This window comes from Pristiophorus japonicus, chromosome 13 (assembly GCF_044704955.1).
Source record: "Pristiophorus japonicus isolate sPriJap1 chromosome 13, sPriJap1.hap1, whole genome shotgun sequence".
NCBI classification, from domain to species: domain Eukaryota; kingdom Metazoa; phylum Chordata; class Chondrichthyes; family Pristiophoridae; genus Pristiophorus; species Pristiophorus japonicus.
The window spans coordinates 82,256,978-82,276,816 of record NC_091989.1 but is presented as its reverse complement, the minus strand read 5'-3'; the positions used below and the strand labels follow the sequence as shown (position 1 = coordinate 82,276,816).

General features: G+C 47.4%; 1 protein-coding gene across 1 annotated transcript in view; it reads left to right on the top strand.

Moving 5' to 3' along the window:
* The window catches only part of LOC139278131 (docking protein 4-like), a 316,413-nt gene that overhangs the window by 15,450 nt on the left and 281,124 nt on the right, over positions 1 to 19,839 (top strand). The window contains exon 3 of the mRNA XM_070896787.1: positions 15,492 to 15,606. Coding sequence (XP_070752888.1) covers positions 15,492 to 15,606 — 115 coding nt within the window. The remainder of the gene's footprint in view (positions 1 to 15,491; positions 15,607 to 19,839) is intronic.

The following is a 19,839-nucleotide window of genomic DNA, read 5'->3' as shown; positions in this document are numbered from 1 at the left end:
CCTCAGCAAATTTGTCAAACATGATTTCCCTTTCATAAAACCATGCTGACTCTGCTTGATTGAATTATGCTTTTCCAAATGTTTCCGCTACTGCTTCCTTAATAATGGACTCCAGCATTTTCCCAATGACAGATGTTGGGCTAACTGCTCTATAGTTTCCTGTTTTCTGTCTCCCTCCTTTTTTAAATAGGGATGTTACATTTGCGGTTTTCCAATCTGCTGGGACTGCCCCAGAATCCAGGGAATTTTGGTAGATTACAATCAATAGAAACATAGAAAATAGGTGCAGGAGTAGGCCATTCGGCCCTTCGAGCCTGCATCACCATTCAATAAGATCATGGCTGATCATTCACCTCAGTACCCCTTTCCTGCTTTCTCTCCATACCCCTTGATCCCTTTAGCCGTAAGGGCCATAATTAACTCCCTCTTGAAAAGATCCAATGAACTGGCATCAACAACTCTCTGCGGCAGGGAATTCCACAGGTTAACAACTCTCTGAGTGAAGAAATTTCTCCTCATCTCAGTCCTAAATGGCTTACCCCTTTATGCTAAGACTATGTCCCCTGGTTCTGGACTTCCCCATCATCGGGAACATTCTTCCTGCATCTAACCTGTCCCATCCCGGCAGAATCTTATATGTTTCTATGAGATCCCCTCTCATCCTTCTAAACTCCAGTGTATAAAGGCCCAGTTGATCCAATCTCTGCTCATATGTCAGACCAGCCATCCCAGGAATCAGTCTGGTGAACCTTCGCTGCACTCCCTCAATAGCAAGAACGTCCTTCCTTAGATTAGGAGACCAAAACTGAACACAATATTCCAGGTGAGGTCTCACCAAGGCCCTTACTGCAGTAAGACCTCCCTGCTCCTATACTCAACTCCCCTAGCTATGAAGGCCAACATACCATTTGCTTTCTTCACCGCCTGCTGTACCTGCATGCCAAATTTCAATGACTCATGAACCATGACACCCAGGTCTCGTTGCACCTCCCCTTTTCCTAATCTGCCACCATTCAGATAATATTCTGCCTTCGTGTTTTTGCCCCCAAAGTGGATAACCTCACATTTATCCACATTATACTGCATCTGCCATGCATTTGCCCACTCACCTAACCTGTCCAAGTCACCCTGCAGCCTCTTAGCGTCCCCCTCACAGCTCACACCACCACCCAGTTTAGTGCCATCTGCAAACTTGGAGATATTACACTCAATTCCTTCATCTAAATCATTGATGTATATCGTAAAGAGCTGGGGTCCCAGCACTGAGCCCTGCGGCACTCCACTAGTCACTGCCTGCCATTCTGAAAAGGACCCGTTTATCCCGACTCTCTGCTTCCTGTCTACCAACCAGTTCTCTATCCACATCAGTACATTACCCCCAATACCATGTGCTTTGATTTTGCACACCAATCTCTTGTGTGGGACCTTGTCAAAAGCCTTTTGAAAGTCCAAATACACCACATGCACTGGTTCTCCCTTGTCCACTCTACTAGTTACATCCTCAAAAAATTCTGGAAGATTTGTCAAGCATGATTTCTCTTTCATTTCCCTTTCATTTCCCGATCCTGTCACTGCTTTCCAAATATGCTGCTATTTCATCTTTAATAATTGGTTCCAACATTTTCCTCACTATCAATGTCAGGCTAACCGGTCTATAATTACCCGCTTTCGCTCTCCCTCCTTTTTTAAAAAGTGGTGTTACATTAGCTACCCTCCAGTTCATAGGAACTGATCCAGAGTCGATAGACTGTTGGAAAATGATCACCAATGTATCCACTATTTCTAGGGCCACTTCCTGAAGTACTCTGGGATGCATCAATTTCCCTAACACAATTTGCCGCCTAATAAGGATATCCTTCAGTTCCTCCTGTCTCTGCAGCCACTTCTTTCAAGACCCGAGGATGTAAGCCATCAGGGCCAGGGGACTTGTCCACCTTTAGTCCAACTATTTTACCGAGTACTATTTCTTTAGTGATAGCGATTGTAGACTCTCTGTCTCTCTCTCACTCCCTCTGTCTTGCTCTCTCTCTCCCTCTCTCTGTCTCTCTGTCTATCTCTCGCTATCTGTCCCTATGTCTCTCTCTGTCTGTCTCTTTCTCTCTGTTTCTCTCTCTGTCTTTCTCTCTGTCTATCTGATTATCTGTCTCTCTCTCTCACTCTTTCTATCTTTCTGTCTATCTGATTATCTGTCTGTCTCTCTCTCTCCCTCTCTTTATCTGACTATCTGTCTCTCTCTCACTTTCTCTCTCTCTCTCTTTATCTATCTGTCTCTCTCTCACTCTCTCTCTCTCTCGCTCTGTCTATTGGACTATCTGTCTCTCTCTCTCTCTCTCTCTCTTTCTCTGTTTTGTATATAATAACTCGATAGACTGAATACTGTAAACTAACACAGGTACAAACCTTGCTCTGATTTATTAGGGCCCAAAGTGATTACATTACAAGATGGCTCACCTTTTATACCTGGGCCGCACACACATGTGTACAGCCCAATGACCTCCGACAGTGGCGCCACCTGGTGGCTAGTAACACCAAGCATACATACATGACCATATCCCCCTTTAAGAAATTAGTAACAGTCTTTTTACAAATTGAGAGGGTCCGGGGCTTTCCACTCCGAGTTGATCGTCTCAGTTCAACTCCAGCCTTGGGCGAGCGTTCTGAGTCTGTTATGACTGGGGGCTGGGTAGCCGATCTGATGGGAGTGGCAATGACCATGTCAGGGATTGAAAGTCCAGATTCATTGATGACAGCGGAGTCCTCTGATGACTGAGGGTAGGTTGGTTGGTCACTGGTTGTTCTCAGACTGTTCCGGTTCATCCGTGTGTCGCAGCTTTATCGATCAACATGTTTCCTGCATGTCTGCCCATTCTTGAGCTTAACGATAAACACTCTGTTACCCTCCTTGGCCATAACAGTACCGCTGATCCATTTGGGACCTTGACCATAATTCAGTACATACACAGGATCATTAACAGAAATGTCGCGTGACACAGCCGTGCGATCATGATACTCTTGCCGACTTTGACGTCTGTAGTCAACATGATCGTTCAAGTCAGGCTGGACAAGAGAGAGCCTGATCTTGAGAACTCTCTTCATCAATAGTTTAGCAGGGGAGACCCCGGTAAGCATGTGGGGTCTTGTCCTGCAACTAAGCAATATGCATGACAAGCGAGTCTGCAGTGAACCTTGAGTTACACGTTTCATACTTGGCTTGATGGTTTGGACCGCACGCTCTGCTTGACCATTGGATGTGGGTTTGAATAGTGCTGACCTCACATGTTTCATACCATTGAGTTTCATGAACTCTTGAAACTCCAGACTAGTGAAGCAAGGTCCGTTGTTGTTTACAACGATGTCAGGCAGAACATGCGTAGCAAACATGACACGAAGGCTCTCAATGGTAGCTGTGGATGTACTGGATGACATGATTATACACTCTATCCACTTCGAATAAGCATCTACCACAATTAAAAACATCTTTCCCAGGAAGGGACCTGCAAAGTGGATGTGGATCCTGGACTACGGTTTAGATGGCAACAGCCACAGACTCAGCGGCGATTCCACTGGTGCTTTACTAAGCTGCATGCAAGTGTTGCGCTGATGCACACATGATTCCAGATCAGAGTCAATTCCAGGCCACCATACATGAGACCTGGCAATGGCTTTCATTATGACAATACCGGAATGAGTGCTATGTAGATCATGTACAAATTTCTCTCTGCCTTTCTTGGGCATAACAACACGATTAACCCACAGTAAACAATCTGACTGAATGGATAGTTCCTCTTTGCAACGGCTGTAAGGTTTGGTCTCATCACGCAATTGCTTGGGTATGGCAGACCAATCACTACTAAGGACACGTTTCACAACCGATAATATCGGGTCTTGGCTGGTTTTAACTTGTTGAGCCTTGACAGGGGTTCCTTCACTTTCAAAAGCATCCATAACTAACAGTAGGTCTGCAGGTTGTGGTGTCTCCACCTCCGGTGTGGGCAACGGCAGACGGCTCAGTGCAACGGCACAATTCTCGGTGCCAGGTCTATGGTGAATGATATAATCATAGACAGATAATGTCAGTGCCCACCTCTGGATGCGGGACGCTGCATTGGTATTGATACCTTTTTTTTCCGAAAACAATGAAATGAGTGGCATGTAATCTGTCCAGTTCAAACCGAAGACCAAACAGGTACTGATGCATCTTTTTAACCCCATACACACAGGCTAGTGCTTCTTTTTCTACCATGCTGTAGGCTCTTTCTGCCTTTGACAAGCATATGCAACAGGTTGTAATTTGCCCGACTCATTAGCTTGTGCGGCTGTATCCACAGTCATCTTGATCAAATTTGGGTTGTTCTCAGCACAAAATTACCTGGTTATTCTTATAACAATCTTTAATGCACATGCCCTTGGTATCATCTTCCATCTTAATAATGTATTGCGCAGTTTGTGGTATCTGACCCATGTGTGGTTTCTTATTTCTCCTATATTGTCAACTTTAGACAGGAGGTTTCCCTTGGTCACATCATATTGTGGTATTGACAGTACAAATCCGATTATATTCTGAAGACCAGTTACACATTTAGTTTTAGAAACCATGCTTTGCTGCTTTGCCTGATCCACAGGCATCTGTTTCCCTTTTTCTCAATACATCATTGGTTATCCAATCTGGGACCTCCCCATTTTGTAGCTGTTCTAAATTATGTTCTACTGTAGTTATCATCCATGCTCCATACCCGGCACATACCGCAGTGTTTCGTCCGCTTTCGATATTGTATTTTTGGTTCACGTTTCTTAAGTTAATTGTCTTGTCATGATCCCTTAGTGTGTGGGCCACTTGTAACAATTCTCGTTCAGCCCCATTTCCCAATTGGGCCTGCATCTTCTCATTATCATTTCCCCTCTCCAACAACCCTCTTAGGGTTTGGGTGAGTGTGTCAACCTGCTCTTCAATCATCTGGAGATCTGTAGTATTTACCGTTGCTATGCCCGCCGTATACCCCACGCCCATCACTTCTAATATCTCCCTTTTTCGTCTACCCTTCCCTTTTAATGTGATAAACCTCAGGGACTTAGACTCGGGTCCATCTAAGGCCCGCAGTGTCAGATATTTATACATGCTGATTGTTTTTTTACCTGCAGAAACTGGGGATCGTTAGCTCGGTCAGATTTAGAAATATCGCGATTATCTTCTGGCGTATTCCAAAGTGTATTCTTCCCTTAGTGTTCTTTCTCACCAGCCCTCCACTTGCCCCTTCCTCTGTTTGTGGACAATCTGGTGGTGGGGGATTCAGGGTTTCTGGCGTGGGTGTAGGGGTTATTTCTGAGCTCCAACATCCAAGCACTGCCCGATCTGCTATGGCCCTATTATTCAGACACGCGAGGTCTTTATAGATGGTCTGTCCCCCTCCCCCCACCACTTTCAGTCTTGGTTATCCAGGGACAATCCAGCAACTTATGTCCTGGATCATACCCTACCTTCCAACACCCTGGGGCTGGTGGACTAATGCATTGGTCGCCATTCTCTACCTCTGATCCTTTATAGACAGGGTGAGAATTAGGGTGACACTCTCAACATTGTTTCTTCTGGTTCCTGAAGTAGTGTGTGATCCCCTTTTCATCCTCGGGGATCATACCCTCGCTGATGTATCTGTTGGACAGCGTCACTGTGTATTCTGTTCCTCTGCCCAGTCCCAGCAGACACAACAAGGCCAATAACGCATCTTTTCGAGTCACCTGTTTGGGGGAACAGAATCTGGGCAGCCCATACTGGGGTCAGAGACTTACCATCTCCACTTGGCCATTCCTATTTCTCTCGTAGGTCCTGTCCCACAGCCAGATTATCACAACAACTATGCTTAACACTACAAATATGATACACATCCCACCTATTAGTCCACCTACTAATCCATTTACCCAACTGTCGTATGCCTCTGCCTACCATTCAGAGAGGTATATTGGTACAAATGTGGGGCCAGTCATTGGTCAGGTCCCTTATATTCTTTCAGTTGAGACCAGTGTTTCCATCGGCCCCCACCTTTCATATTTACACATGCACACGTGTCTCCGCTAATCAGTACCTCATAGGGTCTGCTCCATCGAGGGGCAAATCCAGCATTTTCTGATAACACCCTTATTGTGTTCCTAACACAGATGAGGCTGCACACAGGGAGGTTAAAGTAACAGTGACCTCAGTCTTTAATAAGGCACTCCAAAGTGAGGAACAGGCCTTAGGGGCCGGCTTATATACAGTGCTCCCAAGGGATGCTGGGATCCCTTGGGACTTCAGGGGTTGCGCTCCCTGGTGATGGAACATGGGAGTGCATGCTTTACAGATACACAACATCACTCCCTCCACCAAAATCAAAGTTTACAAGGTGAGGCGGTCGGGAGCCTTTCTTTCCCTGGTGGACTGCCTCGGTACAAATGTCTGTTCTGGTGTGTTGGCTGTGCCCTCGCTGGGCCGGCGTGTTGTTGGCCCTGCAGGGCTGCTGGGTGAGCCTGGCCTTGCTGGGCTGTTGGTTGTGATGGGTTTGATTTCCTGGTCCGGGGTGGTGTTGTTGATCCTTTGGGTGTGTGTTGTGGGCTCGAAAAAGGTGGTGTCTGCTATGGGTTGTTCAGGGCAGTCTGTGAACCGCAGCCTCGTTTGGTCCAGGTGCTTTCTGCAAATTTGTCCATTGTCTAGTTTGACTACAAACACCCTACTCCCTTCTTTAGCTATCACCGTGCCCGCGATCCATTTGGGACCATGTCCATAGTTTAGCACATACACAGGGTCATTCAGATCAATTTCCTGTGACACAGTGGCGCGACCATCGTTTACATTTTGTTGCCTGCTCTGTACCTGATCATGCAGGTTGGGGTGAACCAGCGAGAGTCTGGTTTTAAGTGTCCTTTTCATGAGTAGCTCAGCCGGGGGCACCCCTGTGAGCGAGTGGGGTCTCGTGCGGTAGCTGAGCAGTACTCGGGACAGGCGGGTTTGGAGTGAGCCTTTTGTGACTCGTTTAAGGCTCTGTTTGATGGTTTGTGCTGCCCGCTCTGCCTGCCCATTGGAGGCTGGTTTAAACGGGGCCGAGGTGACATGTTTGATCCCATTGCGGGTCATGAATTCTTTAAATTCAGCACTGGTGAAACATGGCCCGTTGTCACTGACCAGTATGTCAGGCAGGCCGTGGGTGGCAAACATGGCCCTCAGACTTTCAATGGTGGCGGTGTTTCCCAACATTATTTCACATTCAATCCATTTTGAAAAAGCATCCACCACCACCAGGAACATTTTGCCGAGAAACAGGCCCGCATAGTCGACATGGATCCTCGACCATGGTCTGGAGGGCCAGGACCACAAACTTAGTGGTGCCTCTCTGGGCGCGTTGCTCAACTGAGCACACACGCTGCATTGCCGTACACAGGACTCTAAGTCAGAGTCGATACCGGGCCACCACACGTGGGATCTGGCTATCGCTTTCATCATTACTATACCCGGGTGTGTGCTGTGGAGATCCGAGATGAACATCTCCCTGCCCTTTTTGGGTAGCACTACGCGGTTACCCCACAACAGGCAGTCTGCCTGAATGGACAGCTCATCCTTTCGCCGCTGGAACGGCTTGATTAGCTCTTGCATTTCAACGGGGATGCTGGCCCAGCTCCCATGCAGTACACAGTTTTTTACTAGGGACAGCAGAGGATCTTGGCTGGTCCATGTCCTAATCTGGTGGGCTGTGACAGGTGATTTATCATTTTCAAATGCTTCCATGACCATCAACAAGTCTGCGGGCTGCGCCACCATCAACAAGTTTGCAGGCTGCGCCATTTCCACCCCCGTGGTGGGCAATGGTAGCCGACTGAGAGCATCCGCACAGTTCTCGGTGCCTGGCCTGTGGTGGATGGTATAGTTATATGCTGATAGCGTGAGTGCCCAGCTTTGTATGCGGGCTGAGGCATTAGTATTTATCTCCTTGTTTTCAGCGAACAGGGATATCAGGGGCTTGTGATCGGTTTCCAGCTCAAATTTGAGGTCAAATAGGTACTGATGCATTTTCTTTACCCCGAACACACACACTAATGCCTCTTTCTCAATCATGCTGTCGGCCCTCTCGCCCTTGGACAAGTTCCTGGAGGCATAGGCGACAGGTTGCAACTTCCCCGCAACGTTAGCTTGTTGTAATACACACCCGACTCCGTACGATGACGCATCACATGCTAGCACAAGTCTTTTACACAGGTTATACAATACAAGCAGCTTGTTGGAGCATAAAATGTTTCTGGCTTTCTCAAAAGCAATTACTTGTTTTTTTCCCCATACCCAGTTCTCAACATTAGGGAATAACACATGTAGGGGCTCTAAAAGGGTGCTTAACCCTGGTAGGAAGTTACCAAAATAGTTGAGGAGTCTCAGGAACGACCGCAGCTCCGTGACGTTCTGTGGCCTGGGCATGTTCCTGATAGCCTCTGTCTTGGTGTCTGTGGGCCGAATGCAGTCCGCCGCGATCTTTCTCCCCAAAAACTCCACTTCTGTTGCCATGAAGACGCATTTCGACCTCTTCAGCCGCAGCCCTGCACGATCCAGTCGCTGGAGGACCTCCTCCAGGTTTTGTAGGTGCTCGGCAGTGTTCCGACCCATGACCAATATGTCATCCTGAAAGACCACCGTGTGTGGTACCGACTTGAGTAGGCTCTCCATATTTCTCTGGAAGATCGCTGCAGCCGACTGAATTCCAAACAGGTAGCTGAGCAGTCCCTTGTGTGTGTTGATGCAGGTGAGGCCCTTCGAAGACTCCTCCAATGGTAGGGGATATGAAATTTCTGATTAATGTTCAGTAGTCTACAAGTTTCCTTCATTACCTTTCCTGTGAAATGAGTCCCTTGGTCCGAATCTATCTGAATGGGAATCCCCCATCTCGGAATTACCTTTTCCGCTAGTATACGAGCTACTGTGGTTGTGGTGCAATTGTGGGTGGCGAATGCTTCCACCCACCTTGTAAACCGATCCATAATCAATAAGCAGTACCTCCTTCCCCTGGAGTTTATTAGGGGTCCAGTGAAATCAATCTGTATGTTTTCCCATGGTCCCCGTGGGCGGGGTTGGTGTGCCATGTTTATTTTTATCGCTTTTCCCGGATTATGTTGGGTGCACGTAACACAGTGCTAACAATGTTTAGCAACATCGCGCCCATTCCCGGGCACCACCAATCCCGTGAGATATTGGATATCATGGCGTTATGCCCGGCATGGTTAATGCCGTGGTGTAACTCTATGATCATTTGCCGAATGCAGGAAGGGGCCACCACCTTTCTGCCCTTTCTCCACACGGAGTCTATACCAGGTGATTCTCCCCTCCTCTCCCATTCTGATCTTTCTTCCTCGTTCATATCTGCGTGCAGTTTAACTGTCTTTATGTCCTCCTCTGTGGTAATGCTACAGACTGACTCTGCCTTTATATCTGCGGATGTGGCCACTTCTCGAGAGGCATTGACCGCAGCCTCATTTCCATGCTGTGCTTCGTCCACTACTCGTTGATGGGCCTTACCTTTATCACTGCTGCTTTAGCTGGTTCACTAATAGTAATTTTATACGTTCATCGTGTTTGATGGCCTCGCTGCCAGAGGTAACAAACCCTCTCCTTCCCCATGCTACCATAAAGTCATGTACCTCCCCAAAGGCATACCTACTCTTCTGTATATATTCAATGTCTTTCCGTCTGCCAGTAATAAGGCTAACGTCAGTGCAGTTAATTCTGCTTCTTGGGCCGAAAGGCCTCCGTCCAATGCTCCCTGATCACGACCTCGCAATGCTGGTTTAATACGGCCCATCCCGTACGTGGGTGGCCATCGACGTACCGTCGGGATCCATCCACATACCAGGTGAAGTCTGGGTTTTCGAGAGCGACCTCATTCACATTCCCTGGGGAATCTTCACATTCTAATGCTCGTGAGGCACCCCTCCAGTGAGGATTCCTTCTGCTGGGTTTTCCCCAGTGTCTCTCACTATCCTTCCTAATTCATCGTGGAGCAGTAGAACGGCTTCCCACTTCGCTCGGTGGACATTGGAGATGGCCCGGACCTTTCCAGTATTCAAACATTTCGACCAGAGTGTGTTTGGTGTCTAGGACAATTTCGCCTGTCACTACGACAGATTCGCTGACCTTGACTGCCCATATGGCGCAGTCGAGGTGAGCCACGCATCTGGACAAGCCCGTGGCTACTGGTTATTGTTGGGTTCAAAAGTAAGCTATGGGTCTTATTCTGTCCCCGTGCATTTCTGTCTCTTATCAGAGAAAATGGCATTTTTAGATTGTTTCCAAACTTTTTAGTGACTGTTTTTTTCCCTAATCTGTTTAGTATTATTTCTTTTAAAAAGTTTGCTGAACCCAAGATTTTCCAATATAACCAAAATGTTTTTCAAGGAGAATATCTTAAAATCCCAATTCAAATACCGTACTGCCGATCTTTTCATTTAAATCTCTTTTACTGAACTAGAAGTTTTCACGTCATTTAAAATAAGATTCTACACAAAGGGAAATGAGGGCGGAGCTTCCCCCAGCCTGTAGCCTCGAGAAACCCATGCAGGCTTTTTTTAAAAGGCATTAAACTCTCCCTTCTCCATTCTTTATCTCATTCTTTGACTAAATTTATTATTTTTCAACCCAATGTAATCAATGATTATGTGGATTTTATTAAACAAGTAATTAGGCATCTCGGCATGTAATAACCAAATTGAAAAGACAATACTTTGTTACGATTCTAATTGATTTAAAATGAGACCATGCATTTTTAATTTAAATTTTATCTCCTGTTAAACAAACCCATCCTTTCTGCATTTCCTTGCTCCGTAACTTATCATCAAAAGAAATCCACATCTGTGTCTGTAACATAAAATGTAATTCAATTCTAGGTACACAATTCAACATCTTCACATTTCTTAAACTTCTCACATCTGGGACAACACTACAAAGGGTTAAAAACTTTCAGCTCTCTGCCCGAAAAATGTGGATAGAGCTAAAATAAAGATACAGATACACCATTTCTCTTTTAAAAGACTGGCTTTCAGACAAATGAAAAATTCATTAAATCCCACCTCAAATAGTCTACAGTCAAGAAGACTTCCACACAACTACTTTCATTCAACAAAGCTTATTGACTGACCACCATCAAACCTGCTTTAGCCGTCTTTTTATTTTTTTTGTTTCTCCCACTATAATTTCTGTTTTGCGGGGTCTTCTTTGGGATCCAATCCGTCACTTAACATAGGAAATATACATTTTCTATGGTCATCGTCAAAATACCTACTCAGTGAACCTCCCGACCCCCTAAATCTAGCATATCTTTGCATGCCACCTGTGTTTGGTACCTCTACCCCTCAATCAGTTCGTTGTCCCCTTTAACCTGGTTGCCTCGAACCTAGGCTCTGCAATTACAAACCTACGACGCCGATCCTACTTTGATAATTACTATTGTGAGCTCTTTACTATCCTCAATTCTTTTACACCATTGCAGACCTTTCTCACAAGTTCGGACACACCAGGCGACCGACACGTTTCACGGCAGCTTACATCGGATTTATGAGTGGTATTTAAAATAAATACTCACTCGTGATGGTTTGCAAACGTCCGTCTCTCTTTCGGCCGGGTGTGTCCTGCCAGACTATGCCATTTGATGTGGAGTATGACAAAGGCACTGAACACAGGCCTGTTGTGGAGAAAATAATTATTTAATTGCTTGATCAAGGGAGACACGGTCTACACCAGTTCCTTAACTAGATATCTTCCCAACCGTTCGCGTCTAACACTTCAGGAGCTGCTTCTTTTATACAGAATTCTTTGCAAAGTCATCATTTACATTATCATTGGTCAGTCTTTCTACCGTGTGACAATCTTCGCTTTGTTACAGATTGTTCAATTTTAACTTGTCTAATTGGTTCACATCCTCCTTGGGTATGAACATATGCATCCTGTATCCTGCCTCCTGCCACGAACAGGAATCTATTTCTTAGTTCTGAATAACAACAGGGAGCCACTTTGTAGGCCTACGACATTAGCTCTGAATAACAGGAATTGCACCATCGTCCTGCGATTGCACCTGCCAATTTCGCCACATCAGCAAATTGTGTTTTTGCCTTCCTAATCTAAAATGTGTTTAACTCTTTAATTCCCGCTTCACAGAGTATGAAACGTGTAACTCAGGGTTCACTGCAGACTCGTTTGTCATGTATATTGCTTAGTTACAGGACAAGACCTCATCCACTTACTGGAGTTTCCCCTGATGAACTACTAATGAAGAGAAATCTCAAGACCAGGCTTTCTCTTGTTCATCCTGATCTGAGTGATTGTGTTGAAAACAGACATCAAAGTCAGCAATGGTATCATGATCGTGCTGCTGTATCATGTGACATCTCGGTCAACAATCCGGTTTATGTACTGAACTACGGTCAAGGTCCAAAGTGGATCGCCGGTACTGTTACAGCCAAGGAATGGGCAAACATGCAGGAAACATGTTCATCAGGTAAAACTGCGGCATACGGATGAACTGGAACCGCTTGAGGAAGATGCAGTCAGTGAGCAACCAACCAATGTTCATTCATCAGAGGACTTTGCTGTCGTTACTGAACCTGGACCTTCAGTCTCTGAGGTGGTCATTACCACTCCCATCAGATCGGTTACTCAGCCTTCAGTCACAACTGACTCAAAACGCCCGCCCAGAACCAACTAGAGAGCTGGCCATCCTAGACTGGGTGTTGTGTAATGAGAGAGGATTAATTAGCAATCTTGGGGAAGAGTGACCATAATATGGTAGAATTCTTCATTAAGATGGAAAGTGGCTCAACCATGGCTAACAAGGGAAATTAGGGATAGTGTTAAATCCAAGGAAGAGGCATATAAATTGGCCAGAAAAAGCAGCAAATCTGAGGACTGGGAGAAGTTTAGAATACAGCAGAGGAGGACAAAGGGTTTAGTTAGGAGGGGGAAAATAGACTATGAGAGGAAGCTTGCAGGGAACATAAAAACTGACTGCAAAAGCTTCTATAGATATGTGAAGAGACAAAGATTAGTGAAGACCAATGCAGGTCCCTTACAGTAAGAATCAGGTGAAGTTATAATGGGGAACAAGGAAATGGCAGACCAATGAACAAATACTTTGGTTCTGCCTTCACTAAGGAAGACACAAATAATCTTCCAGAAATACTAGGGGACCGAGGGTCGAGCGAGAAGGAGGAACTGAAGGAAATTCTTATTAGTGAGGAAATTGTGTTAGGGAAATTGATGAGATTGAAGGCTGATAATTCCCTGGGGCCTGATAGTCTGCATCCCAGAGTACTTAAGGAAGTAGCCCTACAAATAGTGGATGCATTGGTGATCATTTTCCAACATACTATAGATTCTGGATCAGTTCCTATGGATTGGAGGGTAGCTAATGTAACACCACTTTTTAAAAATGGAGGGAGAGAGAAAACAGGGAATTATTAGCCTGACATCGGTAGTGGGGAAAATGTTGGAATCAATTATTAAAAATGTAATAGCAGCGCATTTGGAAAGCAGTGACAGGATCGGTGCAAGTCAGCATGGATTTATGAAGGGGAAATCATGCTTGACAAATCTTCTAGAATTTTTTGAGGATGTAACTAGAAGAGTGGACAAGGGAGAACCAGTGGATGTGGTGTATTTGGACTTTCAAAAGGCTTTGACAAGAGATTAGTGTGCAAAGTTAAATCACATGGTATTGGGGGTAATGTATTTGATGTGGATAGAGAACTTGTTGGCAGACAGGAAGCAGAGAGTTGGATTAAACGGGTCCTTTTCAGAATGGCAGGCAGTGACTCGTGAGGAACTGCAAGGTTCAGTGCTGGGACCCCAGCTATTTACAATATACATTAATGATTTAGACGAAGGAATTGAATGTAATATCTCCAAGTTTGCAGATGATACTAAGCTGGATGGCAATGTGAGCTGTGAGGAGGATGCTAAGAGGCTGCAGGGTGACTTGGACAGGTTAGGTGAGTGGGCAAATGCATGGCAGATGCAGTATAATGTGGATAAATGTGAAGTTATCCATTTTGATGGCAAAAACACAAAGGCAGAATATTATCTGAATGGTGACAGATTCGGAAAAGTGGAGGTGCCATGAGACCTGGGTGTCATGGTTCATCAGTCACTGAAAGTTGGCATCCAGTACCTACAGCAGGCGGCGAAGAAGACAAATGGCATGTTGACCTTCATAGTGAGAGGATTGAGTATAGGAGCAGGGAGGTCTTACTGCAGTTGTACAGGGCCTTGGTGAGGCCACACCTTGAATACTGTGTTCAGTTTTGGTCTCCTAATCTAAAGAGGACATTCTTGCTATAGAGGGAGTGCAGCGAAGGTTCACCAGACTGATTCCCGGATGACAGGACTGACATATGAAGAAAGACTGGATTGACTAGGCTTATATTCACTGGAGTTTAGAAGGATGAGAGGGGATCTCATAGAAACATAAAATTCTGACGGGACTGGACAGGTTAGATGCAGGAAGAATGTTCCCGATGTTGGGGAAGTCCAGAACCAGGGGTCACAGTCTTAGGATAAGGGGTAAGCCATTTAGGACTGAGATGAGGAGAAACTTCTTCACCCAGAGAGTTGTTAACCTGTGGAATTCTCTGCCGCAGAGAGTTGTTGAGGCCAGTTCGTTCGATATATTCAAAAGGGAGTTAGATATGGCCCTTACGGCTAAAAGGATCAAAGGATATGGAGAGAAAGCAGGAAAAGGGTACTGAGGGAATGATCAGCCATGATCTTATTGAATGGTGGTGCAGGCTCGAAGGGCCGAATGGTCCACTCCTGCACCTATTTTCTATGTTTCTATTGCAAGCTCAAACTGTTGTGACCTTGGTCTCTTTATTCAGACTCCAGAGTGTGGAAGCAGCATGGTGTGTCATCTTTTATACCTGCGTGCCCCAGGGTGCACAGGTGAACCTTAGGTCTCCCACAGGTGTGCCCCCTAGTGGCAAGTCTTACATTCGGGTAAGGTTTACATACATACATAACACTCTCTCTCCCTCCCTCTCTCTCTCTCTCTCTCTCTGTCTCTCTCCCCCCCCTCTCTCCCTCTGCCTCTCTCTCTCTGTCTCTCTTTCTCTCTCCCTCTATCGCTCTGTCTCTCTCCCTCTCTCTCTCTGTCCCTCTCTCTCTTACTCTGTCTCTCCCTCTGTCTATCTCTCTCCCTCTCTATCCCTCCCTCTCCCTCTCTCTCTGTCTCTCTCCCTCTATCCCACTGTCTCTCTCTCCCTCCCTCTCTCTCTTTATCCCTGTCTCTCTCTCCCTCCCTTTCTCCCTGACTCTCTCCCTCTGTCTCTCTCTGTCTCTGTCTCCCTCTCTCTTTCTCTGTCTCTCTCTCCCTCTGACTCTCTCTCTCCCTCCCTCTCTCCCTCCGTCTCTCTCTCTCCCTCCCTCTCTCCCTCCCTCTGTCTGTCTCTCTCCCTCTGTCTCTCTTCCTCTCTCTGACTGTACTGCTTTGCTCTGTGTTCAGGTGACAGAGATTAGCAATGTGAAGAACGTGGCCCGAGTGCCAAAGGACACCAAGCGCCAGGCTGTGGCTGTGATTTTCACCGATGACACCTGCCGCACATTTACCTGTGACTCAGGTATGATCCACACTGTGAGTACGAGCGACTCTGTAGGCCCGGAGTGTAGGGTGTTTGTTGTTCACTCAGACTCTGATTCTTCGACCTGGGGACTTATCGTGGGGAAACGACAACACGTGGCACAAATTTAGGCTTAACCCAATGTCCGTTTTATTAGGCAACAAAAAACGACTAAAAAGTAGAAAACAAGACTGCGGAGAGAAATTGACCGAAGACAGACAATCCGCGGCACTGCCTGTAGTTATTGTATGTTCGTGGTTCGTCATCTGGCCACTAACTGCAGCTCTGGTCCTTTCCTTCCGTGCCTGCTTGCTGTTTCATTTTGTCTTCTTCCTCCTGATTCTGCTTGCTGTTGCTTCCCCTTCTGTATCTGTGTCCGTATATTTATTTACAGCTTTTGAACGAAATTCGTGTTATCGATCTGATTAACTGGTTGGTGACAGGTTTGAATTTGCACACGGAGTCAACAAGGCAAAAGATGTTTCCTTATCCTGAAATGCTGGTAGCCCAAACATATGCACTTCGTGGGGTGACCCTTTGTTGTCGGGTCTCATTATAGACTCACGTGGCTGTTTCCTCACCCTGGTCAATCAAGTTCAGGGGCTCACGGAACACTCGATCCTTGTTATAAAGGGTCAGTTTCGGTTTCTGACCATGCAATTTCCTTAAACTCTTTTGGAGTTTACCTGAAAAAACATAAACATTAATCCATGCCACCCGACCTGGATGACACACCAGACATTTACAAGGCCCTTTTTTTCCTTTTTTTTTTTTTTTTTGTGTTTTCAATTTCTTTAATTATCCAGCTTTATTCCAAAGCTTCAATCAATCAAATTTTTCGACATGGCATGTGTTTTTCTGAAGATTAGTAATCTTACAAGAGTACAGCGGTTAGTGAGCAGTGAGGGTGCCTGTGGAACTGTACCCCAGACAGAGTCAGTGTGTGTGGGACCCATACCACAGTGAGAGTTAGTGTGTGTGGGACCCGTACCCCAGTGAAAGTCAGTGTGTGTGGAACTGTACCCCAGTGAGAGTCAGTGGGTTTGGGAACTGTAGCCCAGTGAGAGTCAGAGTGTGTGGGACTCGTACCCCAGTGAGAGTCAGTGTGTGTGGGACCCGCACCCAATTGAGAGTCAGTGTGTGTGGGACCCGTACCCCAGTGAGAGTCAGTGTGTGTGGAACCCGAACCCCAGTGAGAGTCAGTGTGTGTGGGACCCGTACCCAAGTGAGAATCAGTGTGGGTGGAACTGTACCCCAGTGAGAGTCAGTGGGTTTGGGAACTGTACCCCAGTGAGGGTCAGTGTGTATGGAACTGTACCCCAGTGAGAGTCAGTGTGTGTGGGACCCTTACCTCAGTGAGAGTCAGTGTGTGTGGGACCCTTACCTCAGTGAGAGTCAGTGTGTGTGGGACCCGTATCCCAGTGAGAGTCAGTGTGAGTGGCACACATACCCGAGTGAGAGTCAGTGTGTGTGGGACCCATACCCCAGTGAGAGTCAGTGTGCGTGGGACCCGTACCCCAGTGAGACACAATGTGTGTGGGTCCCGTACCCAGTGAGAGTCAGTGTGTGTGGGACCAGTTACCCCAGTGAGAGTCAGTGTGTGTGGGACCCGTACCACAGTGAGAGTCAGTGTGTGTGGGACCCGTACCCCAGTGAGACTCAATGTGTGTGGTCCCGTACCCCAGTGAGAGTCAGTGTGTGTGCAATTGTACCCCAGTTAGAGTAAGTGTGTGTGGGACCCGTACCCCAGTTAGAGTCAGTGTGTGTGGGAACTATACCCCAGTGAGAGTCAGTGTGTGTGTGGGATCCGTACACCAGTGAGAGTCATTGTGTGTGGGACTCTTAATCCAGTGAGAGTCAGTGTGTTTGGGAACTGTACCCCAGTGAGAGTCAGTGTGTGTGGGACCCATACCCCAGTGAGAGTCAGTGTGTGTGGGACCCGTACCCCAGTGAGAGTTAATGTGTGTGGGACCCGTACCCCAGTGAGAGTCAGTGTGTGTGCAATTGTACCCCAGTGAGAGTCAGTGTGTGTGGGACCCGTACCCAATTGAGAGTCAGTGCGTGTGGGACCAGTTACCCCAGTGAGAGTCAGTGTGTTTGGGACCCGTACCCCAGTGAGAGTTCAGTGTGTTTGGGACCCGTACCCCAGTGAGAGTCAGTGTGTTTAGAACTGAACCCCAGTTAGAGTCAGTGTGTGTGGGACCCGTACCACAGTGAGAGTCAGTGTGTGTGGGACCCGTACCCCAGTGAGAGTCTGTGTGTGTGTGGGACCCGTACCCCAGTGAGAGTCAGTGTGTGTGGGACCCGTACCCCAGTGAGAGTCTGTGTGTGTGTGGGACCCGTACCCCAGTGAGATTCAGTGTGTGTGGGACACGAACTTCAGTGAGAGTCAGTGTGTTTGGAACTGTACCCCAGTGAGAGTCAGTGTGTGTGGGACCCGTACCCCAGTGGGAGTCAGTGTGCGTTAAACTGTACCCAAGTGAGAGTCAGTGTGTGTGGGACCCGTACCTTAGTGCGAGTCTGTATGTGTGTGGGACCCGTATCCAAGTGAGATTCAGTGTGTGTGGGACCCGTACTTCAGTGAGAGTCAATGTGTTTGGGAACTGTACCCCAGTGGGAGTCAGTGTGCGTTAAACTGTACCCGAGTGAGAGTCAGTGAGTGGGACCCATACCCCAGTGAGATTCTGTGTGTGTATGGGAACCGTACTCCAGTGAGAGTCAGTGAGTTTGGGAACTGTACCCCAGTTAGAGTCTGTGTGTGTGGGACCCGTACCCCAGTTAGAGCCAGTGTATGTGGGACCCGTACCCCAGTGAGAGTCTGTGTGTGTGTGGGACCCGTACCCCAGTGAGAGTCAGTGTGTGTAGGACCCGTACCTCAGTGAGAGTCTGTGTGTGTGTGTGGGAACCGTACTCCAATGAGAGTCAGTGAGTGTGGGACCCATACCCCTGTGAGAGTCAGAGTGTGTGGAACCCGTACCCCAGTGAGAGTTAATGTGTGTGGGACCCGTACCCCAGTGAGAGTCAGTGTGTGTGCAATTGTACCCCAGTGAGAGTCAGTGTGTGTGGGACCCGTACCCAATTGAGAGTCAGTGCGTGTGGGACCAGTTACCCCAGTGAGAGTCAGAGTGTGTGGAACCGTACCCCAGTGAGAATCAGTGTGTGTGGGACCCGTCCCCGAATGAGAGTCAGTGTGTGTGGAACTGTACCCTAGTGGGAGTCAGTGGGTTTGGGAACTGTACCCCAGTGAGAGTCAGTGTGTGTGGAACTATACACCACTGAGAGTTTGTGTGCGCAGAACTTGTATCCCAGATAGAGTCAGTGTGTGTGGCCTGTACCACAGTGAGGGTCAGTGTGTGTGACCTGTACCCCAGTGAGAGTCAGTGTATGTGGAACTGTATTGCAGTGAGAGTCAGTGGGTGTGGAACTGTACCCCAGTGAGAGTCAGTGTGTTTGGAACTGTGCCCCAGTGAGAGTCAGTGCGTTTGGGAACTGTACCCCACTGAGAGTCAGTGTGTGTGGAACTGTACCCCAGTGAGAGTCAGTGGGTGTGGGACCCGTACTCCAGCGAGATTCAGTGCCTGGAGAACTGTACCAAAGTGAGAGTAAGTGTGTGTGGGACCCGTACCCCAGTAAGAGTCTGTGTGTGTGTGGGACCCGTACCCCAGTGAGAGTCAGAATATGTGGGACCCGTACCCCAGTGAGAGTCAGTGTGTGTGGGACTGTACCCCAGTGAGAGTCAGAATGTGTGGGACCCGTACCCCAGTGAGAGTCAGTGTGTGTGGGACTGTACCCCAGTGAGAGTCAGAATGTGTGGGACCCGTACTTCAGTGAGAGTCAGAGTGTGTGGGACCCGCACCCCAGTGAGAGTCAGTGTGTGTGGGAACCGTACGCCAGTGAGAGTCTGTGTGTATGTGGGACCCGTACCCCAGTGAGAGTCAGTACGTGTGGGACCCGTACTTCAGTGAGAGTCAGTGTGTGGGGGACTGTACCCCAGTGAGAGTCAGTGTGTGTGGGACCCATACCCCAGTGAGAGTCAGTGTGTGTGGGACCCGTACCCCAGTGAGAGTCAATGTTTGTGGGACCCGTACCCCAATGAGAGTCAGTGTGTGTGGAACTGAACCCCAGTGAGAGTCAGTGTGTGTGGGACCCATATACCAGTGAGAGTCAGTGTGTGTGGGAACAGTTACCCCAGTGAGAGTCAGTGTGTGTGGGACCCGTACCACAGTGAGAGTC